The 18,684-nt window shown below is 49.6% G+C and overlaps 1 protein-coding gene across 6 annotated transcripts in view; it reads left to right on the forward strand.

Annotated features, from left to right (window-relative positions):
- The window catches only part of IRAG1 (inositol 1,4,5-triphosphate receptor associated 1), a 125,956-nt gene that overhangs the window by 35,818 nt on the left and 71,454 nt on the right, over positions 1–18,684 (forward strand). For 3 of the 6 annotated variants that reach the window (XM_070803678.1, XM_019975371.2, XM_019975370.2), the window contains exon 2: positions 12,651–12,808. The exons of 2 other annotated variants lie outside the window; for them this stretch is intronic. In XM_070803678.1, the coding sequence (XP_070659779.1) occupies positions 12,651–12,808 (158 nt within the window). Of the gene's footprint in view, positions 1–12,650; positions 12,809–18,684 lie in introns of those variants that run through there. One more of the 6 variants, XM_070803680.1, reaches the window with a different exon arrangement.

The following is an 18,684-nucleotide window of genomic DNA, read 5'->3' on the forward strand; positions in this document are numbered from 1 at the left end:
AGGGGAACACATTCGCAGGATATAAATCAGAGGTGATAATTTGTGGCTGCAGACTGAATCTTGACCAGGAATGTGTTTGTTTTGACAAACATTTATAAATTGGGGAGATTTAATATTTATACACCTGGGATTTGGGCTTTTCTTGAAAAACTGGGAGATACAGCTAACAAAGATGGATATTTTTTCATGACCGACCCCCACCAGTTGAGTAGTAGTAACTGCCCCAGATAGATGGTGCCTGTGCTCTGTGGTTGGCCACTCACTATGATGGCTCTCTTTCATCTCAGCTGCCTGGCCCCTGGAGGATCTCAATCTGCCACCTTTGCATGAATCCTATTTTTACAGAAGTTAGGTGCCAGTTAAAGCAAACCCTTCTTAATCTGTTTATTAATGATATGATTTCATTCATTCATTCAACCAACATTTAGTGGGTAGCCATTTTGGGCTTCACCCTGGACATGGGTCATAAAAGTATGAAGACTTATTAAAGACAGTCATAAAAATATGAATAAGGTATAGTCCCTGCTGTTGAGGTGCTCAAATTCTAGCTGAGTTGAGGCCTGTGCAAATTGCTCAGGGAGAACAGAGAGAAGTGTGGTAAACTGAATACTCCTCCCCCGCTCCCCGCCAAGAGGTCTGTGCTAATCCCTGGACCTTGAATATGTTACCTTAAATGGAAAAAGGACCTTTGCAGATATGATTAGATTAAGTTTCCTTAGATTTGGAGATCATCCTGCATTATCTGTGTGGGCCCAGTGTAATTCCAAGGGTCCTTATAAGAATGAGGCAGGACAAAGTCAGACAAGAAGGAAATGTGAGAATGGAAGCAGAGGTCAGAGAAGAGAAAAGATGCTACACAGTCGGCTTTGAAGACGGAGAAAGGGCCACCAGCCAAGGTATGCGGGCAGCCTCTAGAAGCAGGGAAAGCAAGGAGATGGATTCCCCCCTAGACCCTGCCGAAGGAACACAGTCTGCTGGTATGACTTTAGTCACTGAGACTGAGTCGGGACTTCTGACCTCTGGAACAGTAAGATAATAAATCTGCGTTCTTTTAAGAGACCAAGTTTTTGATAATTTGTTACAGGAACCATAATACTAATATACGAAGGGAGAATTTTTTTCTGGGGTGAATGAAGGACTGTTTGAACTGGATGAATAGGAGCTCATCAGGTATAGAAAGGGGAGGAAAGGCAGCCTACGCATAGGGAAAAGAATGGTGCAAAAGTGTAAAAAAGCAGGGCGTGTTAGGAGGTTAGCTGCTGGTCCATTGTGGTTGGATCATAAGATGTATGACGGCTGAAATAAGAGATGAGGCCAGTGAGAGGGGTTGGAATCTCACCTTAGATCTCGTCCTGTGGGAAAAGGGACCAGTTCTAAATCAAGATTTCTTACCATCTCAAGGATTAAAAGAAAGGAAAGGGTAATCCAAATTATGTTTTAGAGAGACTTGCTCTGGCAGTTTGGGGAGGGTGTTGGGAGGGGCCAGACCAGAGGTAAGGAGGCCAATGAGACTGCCACAGTGACTCAGGTCCCACGGAGCCATGGCCGGGATGGTGGCCATGGGAAGAAGGCAAGTGACCAAAGACACCTAACTGGGATTAACAAGACTCAGAGTCTAACTGAATGAGACCAGCCCTGCAGGAGAGATGATGGCTGGGTTTTGAGCTTGAGTGTGTTCACTAGGACACACGAGTGGGCTTGTGGGAGGGCAGGGCTGGGGGCGGAAAGAATGATGGGTTCTGTTTGGGGCATGGTGAGTGTGCAGGGCCCACAGTGCCTGTGGGAAGAGTTGTCCAGAGGCAGTCGGCAATCACAAGTCCATAATCCTGCTCTCTGGGGCGATGTTCAAGTCATCTGCATCCTTTCTGCTCCCGGCAAGAGGTGAGAAGCAGGGGGCTTGCGACTGAGGGGCTCAGTGGTGTCCTGGGAAATGTTTAACAGCTGGCTCTTAGGGAAATAAGACTTTGATATATAACATTTGCTGATTCCTGTGGTAAAAATACTCCCATCATGACCAATTTTAAGCTATTAATTCAACATCCCTGAACATGGGGTTGGGAAGAGGTATACAGTAGCAGGTCATTAGATAGTGTTCCCTCCATACAGATACTAGGAAAAAGTCGTCTCAAGACCATAGATAATAGTAAAATGTAGTAAACCAATCAAGGCATCATTATTGTGGGTATTTATTTCCTTTGTTTCTAAGGTAATTTAATTTTTCATAATATCTGTGTTTAATGACCAGCTCACAAAACACTTGACAATTTTACATTCGGCTCTTATGAGCCCATACTAGCAGGCACCAGCACAGCGCTGGAGATGTTCCCATGAAACACAAGATGGAAGAGCCTGGAAAGCCACCTCCTTCCCAGAGAGGCTCACCGATTCCCCGAGGTCACACACCTGAGGAGGGTAGAACCAGGTCCGAGATCTAGGAGGCAGTTTCTGGTCCTCTGTTGCTGGAGGCGGCATCGGGTCTCCCTGCTGGCCCTTCTACGCCCTGGCCAGCCCTGCAGCCCCAGGAACACGGTGTGGTACTTAACCCCAGGACGATGACTCATGTCACTCTGGAGTGAGTGACTCAGGGAAGAGGCTGCTGGGCGGCCTGGAACAAAGAGAAGCAAGCGAGATTTATCTCTCCTGGGAGCTCAATGCAAGACTCGGATATTTTTCTGCTGTTCCCGGTACCTTTGAACTCCCTCTGATGAAGCAATCGTACATATTTCCAAGAAGAAAAAAATTTTTTCAAGTGGACTTATTTTTAAAGAAAGGATTGCTGAAGTGAACAAGCTGGAGCAGCAAGCTGGGGAGATGCTCTGGCTAACTTCCTGTCCTAGCTGGGGCAGGGAGTGCGGGGTGGGGGCGGGTGGATAGAGGTCTGGCTGTGACTTGACCACTTTTTAGGGGGTGTAGAAGCTGGATCCCAGGCACTGATGGGTCTCCAACCCTCATTCTTCCTGAGCAGCATCTGAGTTCCAAGAGGCTTCCCGCGTGAGGAGGGCACCTGTCATTTGACAAGACGGGCCCCTGCTTTCAGGCCTTGCTTAGGAGTAACTTCTGATCCGCCTTCTCAAGGTAGCTTCGGGTTTGGCAGCTCTGCTCCTAGGTGGGCAGAAATCACTGTGCTCTCAGACCCATGCCCCCCACCCCACCCCAGGGATGTAAAAACTCCAGTGACGATGTCAGAAGGGCTCATCGAGCAAGTCACAGCAAACAGCCATCCCTTCTCTTCTGAGGTGTCTGGGGAATGTGGCCCAAGACCTCTCGGTTCTCAGATTTGGGGATCTTTGCTCACCTCCCTGGGGAGGAAGGGCACAGGCCCCTTTCTCAGGGACTCACCAGAGCCTAACTTCTCGCTGTTCCTACTTCACCTCTCCTGTCTCCCCCTCATCCCGTCATCTTCACAGTCTTGGGTGGAGAGAGACTTACCCTTAGAATGCTTTGGCCCCATTTTTTTTTTTCTGAGCACACACACATACCATGGAGAACCACAGCAGCTGTACCAAAATACAATCTCATCAAATAGGACACAAATTTGCCCTCACTAGCGTTTGTCAGCTCTTGTCTTTCTGATGATAGCCATTCTAACTGGTGTGGGATGATATCTCATTGTTTTAATTTGCATTTCCCTCGTGACTCCTGATGTTGATATCTGTTTATGTACCTGTTGGCCTTTCATGTGTCTTGGCAGAAATGTTTACCCAACCCTTCCAGTTTCCCTAAGGGCTAGCCCTTTGTGATACATAAGGCAGAGACAGACTCCCTCTTCTCTACCTCCTGCTGCCACCACGAGCCCCCTCTCCCCGGACCCCCTTCCCAAGCAATGGGCACAGAAGGGCCTCACTGTTTACTGGAGGGGAAAGGCAGCGGGGGAAAGGAGATGTGAAGGGAAATGAGGAGTCTGTTATGATTCCAGACGTGCCATCTATCTGCTGTGGCCCTCCTTTCCGCCCCACCCCGACCCCGGCTCCCGTCAGCTGAGCATCATCCTCACTCAGGTACTCTTCCTCTGGGGACTGGCCCTACCCCCACTCTTGGATGTGGTGCTGGCACTGGTCTCAGCAGATGCTGGCTCACTCTCAGGACTAGACTGGAGTCTGAATTAGGGGAGGAAGGCACCCCCAGCCAAATGGGCCCATAAAAGATCCTCTGGGCTGGACAGCACAGCCAGACCCCAGCGAGTGTCAGGAGTGCTCAGGGCTCCCTTGCCCAAACACTGCTAGGCTGAGGCTCCTTTGCTCCTAGTCCTGGGGCCAGAAGGGTTGTGGTGAGGATGAGAAGTAACTGAGGGGAAGATCCCTTGGAGAGGGCACAGCAACCCACTCTAGTATTCTTGCCTGGAGAATCCCATGGACAGAGTAGACTGGCAGGCTACAGTCCATGGGGTCGAAAAGAGTTGGGCATAACTGAGCATGTACTTCCTTTGGAATCAGATAGACTCAGGACTGACCACAGCCAGAGCTCAGACGACCACAGCCAGAGCTCAGGCAACCACAGTACTACACACTCTTTCTGTAAATCCACCACTGTAGCCACTGGCTGCCCAAGAACAGAGAAAAATGTCAGCATCACCAGAGTGCACAGCCCCTGATGGTCTGCTATCTATGTGTCAGGACATAGGAGAAGCCCTGTCCGGGCCAGGACTCTGTCTCCTTTATCTGCCAGGGACAGAGCTGGGAACTCTGCATCCCAGGATGAACACCAAACTCTCTGGGCCTTGGTTGGGTTTTGGTGATGTTGCGACTTGGAGAACTCAGCTGTCCAATTCAGAGAATGAGAAAGGAACTCAACGAGTGTATACTCTGTGTGGGTACCATGTGTATTTCCTAATTTAATCCTTTCAACAACTTGAAAAGGTAGGTCCTGTTCCCTCCATTTTACAGATGAGAAAACTGAGGCCAAGAGGAGACCAATCCAGCAAGAAAGAGGCAGAGGGAGAATTACAATCTAGTCTGCCAAGGTCCAAAGCCCTCTCGCAGCATCCTGAGGTTAGGAAGCAGGATGGAACTATCCTGGCGAGACCCCCAGCTTGCCCTCACTTACTCAGGATACAGGACCTAGGGGCTTCCCAGGTGTCACTAGAGGTAAAGAACCTGCCTACCAATGCAGGAGACGTAAGAGACACGGGTTCGATCCCTGGGTTGGGAAGATCCCCTGGAATAAGGCATGGCAACTCACTCCAGTATTCTTGCCTGAAAAATCCCATGGACAGAGGAGCCTGACAGGCTATAGTCCACGGGGTCACAAAAGAGTCAGACATGACTGAAGCGAGTTAGCAAGCACAGGACCCAACTCTGCAGTTGGCCAGGTCTAGGGACCCTCAGAGGCACCTCTCAGTATTTTGAGCTGATCTCTGATGCCCAAGGAGACTTTCCAAGTGTGTCCAGAATTGCCAGGGGCAAATGCAGGGATCTGGGGGCATCTTCACTCTCCCACGGAGAAGGCAATGGCACCCCACTCCAGTACTTTTGCCTAGAAAATCCATGGACAGAGGAGCCTGGTAGGCTGCAGTCCATGGGGTCGCTAAGAGTCGGACACGACTGAGCGACTTCACTTTCACTTTGCTCTTTCATGCATTGGAGAAGGAAATGGCAACCCACTCCAGTATTCTTGCCTGGAGAATCCCAGGGAGGCGGAGCCTGGTGGGCTGCCGTCTATGCGGTCGCACAGAGTCAGACACGACTGAAGCGACTTAGCATTAGCATTAACATCACTCTCCCAAGATCAGAGGCACTGCCAGGGGACTCCTGCTTTCACGGCAGAGACACATCGACTTATTATTTACTAAAAGCAAACCTTCAACATAAGAGGCCAGAAGGCTGACGTGTGTAGTAGGGCTGAGGGGCAGGGGTTCTGGGACCTTCTCTGGCTGCTCTTCACCCACAGGTGTGGTTTTGGTCAAGTCCCTGCCACTGTGTGGGTTTGTCGGATGGGAGTAGAGACACAACTGGCACTTCTCCAGTGGCCTCTCTGTCATCCTCTGAGTTTGCAAAGAACTGAGAGGGATGTGTGTGCAGCCACCCCAAACAATTCCCTCCATCGAATTCTTCATCTAGAGATAGACCAGTGGTATTAATAGCAACCTAATCTCTTTCAAATTCTTTGTGCTGCTAAAATGAAAGCAAAAATTCAAAGCTGGAAGAACAAAAAAAAACCACCCTCCCCTTCTGAGAGTTCTGAGTCACTCCAGAAAGGTCAGTGGAGTCTAGGTTAACCCATTGTTTCCCAGAAGTGCCTCTGGCTCTTCCTCCACCCAGAGATTAACAGAGGGAATGTGAGAGCCACTCAGTAGGCAGGCTGTGCTCCTGGGATACTGTGGTATCAGAGAGGGGTTTGGGCTCTTCGGGACTGGTCGCAAGGCTCAGGGAGAGGCAGCCCAGGGGCCATTGTTAAGAGATCATGCTTACCAAGAACCCGTAATCCAGTGGACGTGACGCTGCAGGGAGTTGGGGAGTCAGACAGACCTGTGGTTGACTTCCAGCACTGCCGCTCATGGGGGACATGACTTTGGCCAATCTTTGAGCCTCTGTTTACTCATCTGCAAAATGGGACCGATCATGATGTTAATAATAATAGTATATACATTATCGACCTCAAGGGCTGCTGAGAACACCAAAGAGGTTGTAAAGGCCCTTGTGAAATCACACCTCCTGACAGTGGCCCCCATGCCTGCTGGCACAGAGGCAGCCCCACAGGAAGCCACCCTCCTCCCATGGCTGAGGTGTGCAGGATGGAGGTCTTCTGCCAGTTGTGGGTGGCAGGACTGTGCCTTATGGCCACTCTGTCAGAGAAGCCCCCTCCTGCCCTCTCCCCGAGGCCTGCAGGGTCCTGCAGTGACCATTCTCAGGGGCAGAGTCTGTGCTGCTCACCTAACAAATGTGGGCCTTCCTAGGGTGAAAGATTGGATGAACAAACTAATGGACAGTTGTATAAGTAGAAGATTAAGAATACGAGTGGGTGAACACGTGGACCCCCAGACTGATGGATGGGTGAATGGTTCACCCTACACAGTGGGGGTCACAGAACCTCTAACAGTGGGCCCAGTCTTTTGGCCTCATAAGACCCCTGGCCCGACACACTGTTGCTTCTGCTATCTTATCTTATCCCCGCTGGGAATGCACTCCCCATCTCTCCCCTGCAGGCAGTGTGCCCGTGCTGGGTTTGGCGGCTACACTCTAGCAGAACTCCTGATGGAGGAGACCAAGTAGAAGAGGGAACATATGAGGGGCCTTCGACTCAGACTTGCCTGGGTTATAATCCTTAGCCTGCCGCTTATTAGCTGTGCGATCTTGAGCAAGTTGCTGCACCTCTCTGATCCTTAGCTCCTTAACACATAAGATGGAAATAACAAAAAGATAGCATCTGAAATACACCTAACATAGCGTCCAGTACTCAGCAGACAACCTAGACATGTCTAATGAATAAGAAGGAATAAAATTATATTAGTTTGCTTTCTTTAATGAATAGCCAGGGGGAAATTAACATACTTAAATGAGGTTTAGAGAATTTTGATTTTTTCGGTTATGCAACAATTGTATAGTTATTCCCGCAGAGACTTAGATAATTTGCACCAGGTACAAAGGTAGCTAGACCAATCAAGTTGCTTCACTACACTGCACCTCAGTTTTCCTTCCTGTAAAATGGGCCAAGCTACATAGTTAAGCAACATCTGGGGGCTGAAAGAGTCAAAAGAGCTGATGGTTTTTGGCAATGATCCACCTAACCCTTTACTGACCAGGTTGGAGAGGCAGCAAGAAAGGTCCTGAAAACGGGTTAAAGAAGGAGCTGCTCAGAGACCAAACATTACTAAATATTTTTTCCTTTTTTGGGTTGGTGCTCTAGATCACCACTTCCTGGAGATTATATTCTAAACTTGCTGTGATGGATGAGAGGTCCGCGTGCCCACGAGCTCCAACGGAACCCAGATGTCACCCTGAGGGAGGGACTCTGCTTTTACCTTGCTATTTTAAGCAGCGAGTTTATAATAATGGATGGGAGAGAAAGCAACGGGGCAGGAGCAGCGTGGGAATGGCCTGGGTGGGCGGGGCTGCTGGGGCTCCCCCTGGAGAACTTGGGGATCCATCCTGTCAAGCGTGGGACCTCAGCCAGCCTCCACTCTGCTTTATCCTGCAGCAGCTGACACCTCTTGGTGCTTGTCTCAATTTGTTTCTGTTTTACTTTGCTTTCTGACCCAGGGACTGACTGAGGTCTTTCTTAAGGAGCGGGAGGTAAAGGAAAGGAAGTGGCGATATTTCTGATGCAACTTCGGAATACTGTGGCCCCAAATCCTATGGGATGGGTCCCTCAGGTCTGTGGTTTGCTATGATTAGGAGGAGTTCAGGATTTCAGGGACTCCTAGGGTTGGAGAAAGCCCCTGAAGTAGGTTAGAAATCCTATGACCCTTGCCCCAGCCTTTGATGAGACTCTCCCAGGAATGGGGAGCTCACTATTTTAAAGAGCAGCCCATTTCATGTTCTGATGGTTCCAACTACTAGAAAGCTTTTCCTTGCCTTGATCTCACTTTTCGGTCACTGGCCATGCATCTGCCCTTCTGCAGCAATAGAACTACATGGATGGCTTTCAGATATCTGCAAATAGATTTTATTTCTTCCTGTACCAGCTCTTTTCCAGGCTAAAGATCATTAGTTCTTTTTTTTATGACTTTTTTCATGTGGGCCACTTTTAAAGTCTTTATTGAATTTGTTAAAAATATTGCTTCTGGTTTATGTTTTGGTTTTTTGGCCACTAGGCTTGTGGGATCTTAACTCCCCGACCAAGGATCAAACATGCACCCTTTGCATGGAAGGTGAAGTCTGAATCACTGAACCGTCAGAGAAGACCCTTTAATTCTTTAAACACAAATTCTTGTCCTGCTTCCCCTTTTTTGAGTATGCCCCGCATTGTCTGAATCTCTTTTAGCATGCAGAGCGCAATGCACTTCATGTAGATTAAGACAAAAGAAATGTGAAACTGTTTACCTCCCCTGTTTTGGAAACTATACCGTTAAGACAGCCTGGAGACCTGCACACACATGGCATATCATTTAAAAATTTTTCTTGGGACATGCAGTCTACTTTGCAGGTAGAACTGGGGTGTGTGGATCTTTTTCTGCTGCCCTCAAACCCTACTACCCTGTACTTAATCCAGCACCACCGTTGTCCCTGGGCTTCCCTGGCGCCTCAGATGGTAAAGAATCCACCTGCAACGTGGGAGACCGGGGTTCGGCCCCTGGGTTGGGAAGATCCACCGAGGAGGGCATAGAGACACACTCCAAAATTCTTGCCTGGGGAACCCCCAAGGACAGAGGAGCCTGGCAGGCTGCATTCCATGGGGTTGCAAAGAATCAGACGCGACTGGGCGACTAAGCACAGCACAGCATTGTTGTCCCTGCTGCTGACACCCAAGTTGGGGTGATGGGAATTCATCACAGAGCTCATCTTTGGGCAAACCTGTTGCTCAATTTACTTATACAGAAACCATTTGGGCTGGGAGGCACAGCATATCCTGGTCCCATAGCTCTTGTTCCCAAAAGTCAGGTTAAATCTGTCCTCTTGGCAATGACCCACCTTCCTGTCTCACCTCCTCCAGCTATTCTGTTCAGAGAAATCCCATCAGCATTTCAGTATTTATGGCTCAGTCTAAATGCCATTTCTAATGTGAAATCTTCCTTAAAACGGTATTCCACTCATCCCAATTTCCAGAGTTAGGGACCCTTTTCTGGGAAAGCATCTCACTTTCAAAGTGTTTACCCTCTTCATCTGGTTTTCTGGCTGTCTCCCCCGCCCCTGCCCCACTGGACTCCATGCTCCTTTGGGGCCAAGACCACATCTTCTTCATCTTCATGGTAGAGTAGATGTGAGTGTTTGTGGTGAAGGAGGTCAGCTCACAGGTCCTCTACTTGAGATTTCTTGAGCTGACCAGCAGGGGTCAGCCAACTGTTTCAGAGATGAATGGGGTTCCCTGTGCAGTGAAGAGAAGGACAAAAGTCAAGATGGTGGTCACAAGGACTAAAACTCCCAGAGATAAAGTTCTCCAATTCTTAAAATACAGCTCAACATGAATTTCTGGGTATCTGTGATCAGTCGATACCTGTGGTATCGTGATCTGGGTATCTATGACCACCTTGTCTGCCTCAAGGAAGCTTGGTTTAGAGGTGTGTATTGGTGGGGGGGGCGTCAGTAAGAGCTGTGGCTGATGCCACATCTGAGCCACCCCATAGCTCAGTGACACTAGCACCTTCCTGAGCCCTTTCTTGGGACAGGTGGAACAAGAAGAACTCCTGGTGTTGTGGGCGGTGGCAGGGCCTTCTGGCTCCTTCTCCAGTAGTCTCCAGCAAACAGCACCTTGCATAGGGCCTGGCGCATAGTAGGTACTCAGTAAATGGCAGTGTCTTCCATTTCCCCTCTGTGTCCCGGCAGCTCCTGAGTGGCCTTGGCCAGGGTCTAAGGATGACATCTGCCTCTGGTGGCTTTCATCTGCTGTCCCCCACAGCAGCTCCTTCAAGGAACCCCAGAAGTTGTATAATCAGACTGGTTGTTGGTTCTTCGGGTCCCTGGAGGCATTCCTCACCTTCCAGGGCAGGGGAACCTAAAGGGGTTTAGGGATGAGAAGAGGTCAGGCAGAGGCCCTGGGCTCAAGCCAAGCTTCTGGATTGCAGACCAGCATGTAGGTGGCCTCTGTGAACACCTACTCCATGCTGAGTGAGCTCTCTTTTCATCTTGGGACTATTCTGCATGGGAGGCATTCTTATCTCTGTTCCCTGATGAGGAAACCAAGGCTCAGAGGTGAAGCCAGGCTTCTAGGCTAAGCAGCCAGTGAGGGGCAGAGTGGAGCCTCAAATCCAGATATCCGGTTCCCAGCCTGTGTTCCTTCGACCTTGCTGTCCTGCCTCTCCAGATGGAGACCTGACGTGACTGGTCCCCTTTTCTAAGAGGAATCAGAGGAGCCTGACCCATTGGCTCAGGTTTATTGCCAGATCTTGGTCCTACACCTCTTAACAGCCAGGAAATGTGAAAGTGCAGTTCGTACTTACAAGTAACAGTACTTAGTAGTTAAAAGTAACCCCAACTCAAACTGATTTAAACACTCTGAGACTAAATTCTTTGTGTAACTGGATAATTAAGAAATAGTTCCGGCTGCAGGTGAGCTCTGACCAGGGCTCCAGCTCCGTTTCTCTGCAGATCTCCTGTCTCTGCTCTCCTCTAGGTGTCAAGTTTTCTCCTCAGTCTGGCCTTCCTCATGGAGGCAGAATGGCATCCATAGCACCAGACCTGCACACTCCACCACCCAGAGCAAGAGAGAGCATCGGGGTCCCAGATCACTGCTGCGTGCTCCTTGGCTCAGTCTGGATCTATTGTCTAGCCCTGAGCCGATCTCTGCTGAGATGGATGAGATTATGCTGACTGGTGTCAACCCCAACCAGATCTCAAGGCTGCTACCCCATGGGAGAGGGTTCAGTTCAGTTCAGTCACTCAGTCGTGTCCAGCTCTTTGCGACCCCATGGACTGCAGCACGCCAGGCCTTCCTGTCCATCACCAACTCCCGGAGTTCACTCAAACTCATGTCCATTGAGTCTGTGATGCCATCCAACTGTCTCATCCTCTGTCGTCCGCTTCTCCTCCTGCCTTCAGTCTTTCCCAGCATCAGGTCTTTTCCAATGAGTCAGTTCTTCGCATCAGGTGGCCAAAGTATTGGAGTTTCAGCTTCAACATCAGTCCTTCCAATGAATATTCAGGACTGATTTCCTTTACAATTGACTGGTTTGATCTCCTTGCAGTCCAAGGGATTCTTAAGAGTCTTCTCCAACACTGCAGTTCAAAAGCATCAATTCTTCGGTGCTCAGCTTCCTTTATTATTTTTTCAGAAAGCTGAAAGAAAAGGGGAGGGAGGGTTAAGTGTGGCTTTGGGGCAGCAACCCAAGGTTGCTGGGGTTGTGTACTGCACAAGGCACAAGAGATCCACCCTGGCTGAGCCTCCAGAACCATGACTTTAGCAGAGTCCTGGCAGGTCCAGTGAGGGCTGTTCCTCAACTGAGGATCAGAATTGCTGCTAAAGGGCCTGAGGTGAGGCATGGGGCAGGACTCAGGAACCACCATCCCTTCCTCCTCCCGCATCTGACCAAGCAAGGTTGTAAGGTATAGTGGCCTCCAAATCAGGAAGATCTTGATTCAAAAGCTTGGTCTTTGTATGATTTGGGCAAGTGGCTTCCACTCTCCAAATATTTCTCTTATCTATAAAATGCAAATAGTAATGTCTACAGAGTGAGGATTAAATTAGGTGATGTTTGTAACATTCCTAGATAATGCCTAACACCCAGCTGCTCAATAAATGGCTGGCAAACACAAGTCTGGCTCCCATTGGAGTATCTTCCATCGGTTATGGCTTCGAGGCGTTCGAGGCACCCTTCTGGGATGGCTGTTTCCTGTACAGCCTAAATTAGATGCAAAATCTCTAAGGTCGCCTCTGACTTTGTAAACAGAGCGAAGGAGCAGGAGGAAATGCAATTCCAAATGCCCTCTGCTCGCCTATTTTAGCCCTTGTTGCTGTAAACTCAAGCAGGCGCTCTCTGCGGTTTGTGGCTCCTGGAAATGGGACCCGGCGTGGGTCAGGGATGGGACTGGATTTGACTTGTCCTTTTGGCGTCTCCTCAGCCTGTGGAGCCCAGGCCTCTTGGAGCATCTTTGGGGCTGACGCAGCGGAGGTTCCGGGCACACGCAGTCACTCCCGCCAGGAGGCTGCCATGCCCCACATTCCCGAGGACGAGGAGCCCCCCGGAGAGCCACAGGCAGCCCAGAGCCCGGCCGGCCAAGTAAGTGCCTCCCTTCCTGCAGCTTGCCTGGCCGGGGCCACGCCAAGTGCCCTGGGCTGAGGCCATAGGGTGTGCCACCAGCCTTTGCAGGCGGCAGGGGGCCCGGGGAAGGTGTGTGGCTTCCACACCAAGGAATACATATACAAAGGTCATTTGAGTTGGCCCCCACATACCCTGAAAGTGGAACCTCCTGGGCTGTGTCTGACTGAGGTCTCCTGGGAAGTCAGACTGCCCTCCTAGGATGGAGAGATACCTGGAGGAGAACCACCAGCATGGAGGGCCTTGTCCTGTCAGGGCTGTGGGCACCAGCATCAGGTCACTTAAACTGAATCCTCTTAAAATGAAGATCAAAGTTTCTTAGTAAATAGTGAAAAAGGGTTTCAGTAAGATTTTATTATAAAAAAGGCAATGATGAAACTAGATTGAAAGGTTTCATTGAGGTTTAACTGTACAAATGATATTGTGAAGATAAACTTTTAACCGTACATATTACAAAATATAGCTTATATGCTAATTTTTAGAAGGAACAGAGAATTAATCAAGTATGTTGATTTTTGTATTACATATTTTCTATGCCAGTGAAGCGATCTGTTCACATGATGTCACAACCTTTACATTTTACTTTATAGCACGTTCATTAAGAGATTCTGCTTGTTTAATATTGAAGGGCTTCATTCCTTTTCCTAAGGACCTCTTTCGATCCCTCAATATTCCCTCATGAAGAACCTATCTTTCCATCATCCTCATAATTTTGAATTCATCTGTTAACTGGTCCAACTCCATGAGCTCCTCATTGATCTAAGATCTTGTATGTGAAGGTCTCCGACGTGGTCTTTTGAACTTGATGAACTTTGCAGTTGGTTTGCACTGAACTTATCCATCCGGTTGTATCTGACAGTTCTCCAAATGTCCCTGAGACTGAGGGAGAGATACTTGTTAAGTAAGGGAAGGATATATGAGCTGGCATTAATTTGATACGTTTGAAAAGTGGGCAGATTCTTAGTGAATAGTTTCATGTTATAATGACATTTGTTTTCTTTTCACATCGTAACTGTGGGAACTAAGATAATAAAAAGAACAGATAATTAGAAAAGAACAGCCTCTTGAATCCCCACATCCCAAGCTCTTAGGATTGAGATGCTGTAGGACTTGGCAGCCTTGGAGAGCCCTTGAATTTCTAAATGACAGTAAGCCAAGCCCCCATGCCCTTGGCCGTAGGCACCAGGGCTTAACTGAGCCCCACTCCCAGGAGTGTCCTGGGCTATGGTGGGTGCTGCGGTCCAGCTCCTTTCAGTGGCTCCACACTGTTCCTCCACTCCTCTGCAGGTGACATCTAGCCTTCCCCAAACTGTGTGCTCTGTTGTTGCCCTTTTCCTGCTGCTGCTCCTAATCACGTGTGGACAATTCCCCCAAAGTGTTACCAACAGTGACTGTAAGGTTTACCCAACAAAAAGTTTGCTAATCTACTGAAATCTCGGAGTTTAAAGAAGGGAAGTACAACACAAAGTGAAACACTTGTGTGTGTGTGCTCAGTCATGTCCGACTCTTCTGTGACCCTGGACTGTAGCCTACCAGGCTCCTCTGTCCATGGAATTTTCCAGGCAAGAATACTGGAGCAGGTTGCCATTTCCTCCTCCAGGGGCTCTTCCTGACCCAGGGATCGAACTCTTATTATCTGCATCTCTTTCATTGGCAGGCGGATTCTTTACCACTGAGCCACCTAGGTAGCTAGACTAAAACACATCTGGATTCCAATCTGCTCCCAATCCTCAGGTCATTCCCTTTCCCAGATTCTATTCCCTTAGCATCTTCACCCCTCAGTCCTGGATCACTTCTTGCTGTGGTCATCCCTGACCCTGTCCACTTTACTCACAATGATAGTGCCCTTAAGACAGGTTCTGATGCAAAATCTAGCACCTGAATCCTGGGCAACTCCCCTGAATGGCTGCCATGCCCTGCTCCCCAAGTATTCAAGTGTTCCTAAAAAAATAAATTAATGAAAGATGGGCAGAGACACAGCTCCAACCTCAGAGAAGAGATCCTTTTAACACTGAGTTCAGTTCCTCTTGGTTTCAAACCTCTCTAATTAAAAGACACTTCAAACCTCCACCAAGACGCAAGACCAGGTGGCACAAAAGCCTGCTGGCCTTTCTCCCCATCACGGCTTCAAACCACACGTAGGTGTAACTTCACTGGGTCAGAGGTGAGGGTGAATTTCTAGGGATAACTAACAGGGATAGGGTGCCAGGAGCTCACCACACAGCTGAGGGTCAGAGAGCCCCAGCTGAGCAGCAGAAACTCCAGATTCCAGCCTCCACAAACTCACTTTCCCAAACCAGACTTCTACAACAAACACCCTGGGCCCTCAGGATCTCTGAAGATCCTCTATGTGCTCATGGGGAGATAAGAAAATAAGGAGACTGTGGGCCTCAATAGCCTCTGCAGTGCCAGAGTCTATCAGGAGAAGGACCCATGAGGAACCCGGGTGAGCTGGAGCCAGGATGCCTGGATCCTGTGAGAGGCCCATTAGCACAGGATTTCAGAACATGGACTCTGGAGTAAGGCCAACCTGGGCTGAAGTCATAGCTCTTCCATATGCTGGTCAAGAGACCTGGTGTTGAGTCTGTTAACTTTTACACACCTCTGGTTCCTCGTCTTTTCCCCAGGGTGAGTGTTAGTGGCTGCCTCTTGGACCCTGTCTGTTCAGCCCAGCCCTTGAGGCCCTGCTTTGGCCTGAGGGACTGTGGAGCTGGGACAGGTTAGACCCCAGGCTGGAGGCCACATCAGATTCAGTATCCTTTTATTCTCTGCCCTGACTGACAGGCCCTGGGCCTCCCTGAGTCCTCCAGAAACCCAGAGGCATCCTAAGTAAAGAGCATCTTCCTCTGCAGTGCCCATCAGACAACCCACATGGGGCTTCTCCGACAGCCGCAGCCTCAGGAGACAGGTCTTGAGAGTTAGACTGGAGCCTTGGGGGCTGGAGCCTGAGTCGCTCAGAGCAGCAGAGGCCGGGGAAGCAAGATTGGCCAGGTAGACTGGGCTGGAACTCCTGGTGCTGTGTGAATTCCCACTCTGTGAAACAGGCAAAAACAGACCATCCTTCTGAGTTTACGGCTCCCCGGGGTCCGGCCCTACTTCTGGTTCCTCAGGTCCCAGCCCCCACTTGCCATCGCTGACACGAGCACTAGCTGAGGCCGTCTCACACAAAAACACAAAAGATCCTGTTTTTCCTTCTGCACACGCACACATACACACACACACTCATAAGCACATGAACACTCATACACATGCCAGACCTAAACACACTTTCAGACACGCACAGACTTGGACAGATAGACAGAGAGATATACTGTTTAAGATCCCAAGCAGAAGCTATAATCAAAATGCACAAAGAATTAAAGCCTCCTGGCGACGCCCTCTGGTAAGGCTGTGTCCTGAGCAGTGTTTCCTGGGTTGGCCTTTGAACAGGGAAGGGCCGGAAGGGATGAGCTGGTAGCCAAGAGGCTCTGGCAGGAACAGAAGCTGTGAGGATACAAGTCTATGGGATCACAGACTGACAGAGCTGGAAGGGATCTCAGGTCACATCTAAGCCCCTTCCTCCAAAGACAGGCAAAATCCTGCCTGGTCTAAGTCACCTGGGAGCTTGTTACCCCTGGATTCCTCTGCCAACCTACACCCACTGGACCAAAGTCCCTGGGGTGGACCCGTGCGTGGTTGGCAGCTCTGCTTCCTGGTCAGGCTGGAGCCTGCCTCCCCCGACTCCCTCAGTTCTGTCATCACAGCGGCCTGTTGTGGGTGAAGACCCACAGAGGCATGAAGGAGGTTTCTGCGTCTTCCTAGAGCCTCTCTGTCTCCAGTTCCTCCAGGCTTTGATGCCATGGCACATTTCAGAGCCTCCTCCAACCCCTCCCCACACATACCAGCCTGTCTCTGCCTCACTGTGGGGCACCAGACTTGCCCCCAGGCCCTAGAGGCAGTGTAACCAGGACATCAGCCCTTTCCAGGCCTGTGACCAACAGCCGTATTAGCAACTCCACTCACTGGAACTGCATGGCCTCCTCAGAGGGACCTTACAAACCTCAAAGTACGGAGACATTCATATTAACTATAAGAGCCCAGTTCTCACTGGATCTCATCCCTATCCCCCTCCAGGGGTTTTGGAAGGCCCCAGGGGCAGGTCAGTGTGAGCTCATAAGCTGACCTCACATCTTTCACATCATCTCCTCCAGCATCACTCTGATCACCATTCTCTAATCACTCCCTTACCGCACTTCTCCATTATCCATAAAGCCAGTAAGAACAGCTAACCTTGTGCTACCAGGTACTACGCTTTTCATTGTTGTTCGGCCGCTAAGTGTGTCTGACTCCTTGCAACTCCATGGACTGCAGCACACCAACCTTCTCTGTCCTTCATTATCTCCTGGAGTTTGCTCAGATTTATGTCCATTTAGCCGGTGGTGCTATCCAACCATCTCCTCATTCTCTGCCGCCCCCTTCTCTTTTGCCTTCCATCTTTCCCAGCATCAGGGTCTTTTCCAGTGAATCCACTCTTTGTATCAGGTGGCCAAAGTACTGGAACTTCAACTTTAGCATCAGTCTTTCCAAGGAATATTCAGGGTTGATTTCCTTTAGGGTTGACTGGTTTGATCTCCTTGCTGTCCAAGGGACTCTCAAGAGTTTCTCCAGCACCACAATTCAAAAGCACTGATTCCTTGGCACTCAGCCTTCTTTACGGTTCAACTTTCACATCTGTACATGACTGCTGGAAAAACCATAGCTTTGACCAAATGGACCTTGTTGGGGTTACTACTCTATTAACTCAGTTAACTTTAAAGCCGCCTTATGAGGTAGGCATCATCAGTTCCGTCTCATAGCTGAGCAAACTGAGGCACAGCATAGTTAAGCACCTTGCTCCAGGGTCACACAGCTTGTAAGTGAAAGGCCCAGGACTTGCACCCAGGCAGCCTGGCCCCCGAGCCCACATTCCTGGTCTATGCCCTGCACTGAGCATTCTCAGCTTTGGCACTGGGGCCTCTGTGAGGGGTGCTAGGACCAAGGGAACATTGTCCTCTGCTCCCAAAACCACTTGTCAGAGGCAGCCAACCTGGGCCCCGTAGAACTTACCACCTTACAAACCTGAAGCGCCACAGCGTGGTCCCGATAAAACAGCGCGCTTGGGTGTGTCTTGAGCCCTAGAAACCCAGGCCACGGTGCTGTTCCCTCTTCAGGCCACACACACGTGTTCCTCTCAGTCCAGGCCTCCCTGAGCATCTACTTGATCCAATAAGTCCCCTACGTATGCAGGAGTTCTGTTCTGAGAATGCATTTGTAAGTCTAATTTGTTCATAGATCCAACAAAGTTAGCCTAGGTACCCAGCTAACACAATCAGTGTAGACTACTGTGCTGTAATAGGTTTATAATACTTTTCACATCAGTAATACATAAAAAAAGCCCAGAACATAATGAGCTTTTATGCTTTTGGACATCCTGGGCTTGAAATAAAGCTACTGTACTCCTGCACTCCATACAGTGCTGTACAGTAAAGTACACAAAAGCGTAGCTGCTCGTAGAGGATGCGTGCACGAGACAAAGTACACTGCCGCTAAGTCGCTTCAGTCGTGTCTGACTCTGTGACCCCATAGACGGCAGCCCACCAGGCTCCCCCGTCCCTGGGACTCTCCAGGCAAGAACACTGGATCGGGTTGCCATTTCTTTCTCCAATGCATGAAAGTGAAAAGTGAAAGGGAAGTCGCTCAGTCGTGTCCGACCCTTAGCATGGACTGCAGCCTACCAGGCTCCTGCATCCATGGGATTTTCCAGGCAAGAGTACTGGAGTGGGGAGCCATTGCCTTCTCCGAACAAAGTACACTAGATG

This window comes from Bos indicus, chromosome 15, assembly GCF_029378745.1.
Source record: "Bos indicus isolate NIAB-ARS_2022 breed Sahiwal x Tharparkar chromosome 15, NIAB-ARS_B.indTharparkar_mat_pri_1.0, whole genome shotgun sequence".
NCBI classification, from domain to species: Eukaryota; Metazoa; Chordata; class Mammalia; order Artiodactyla; family Bovidae; genus Bos; species Bos indicus.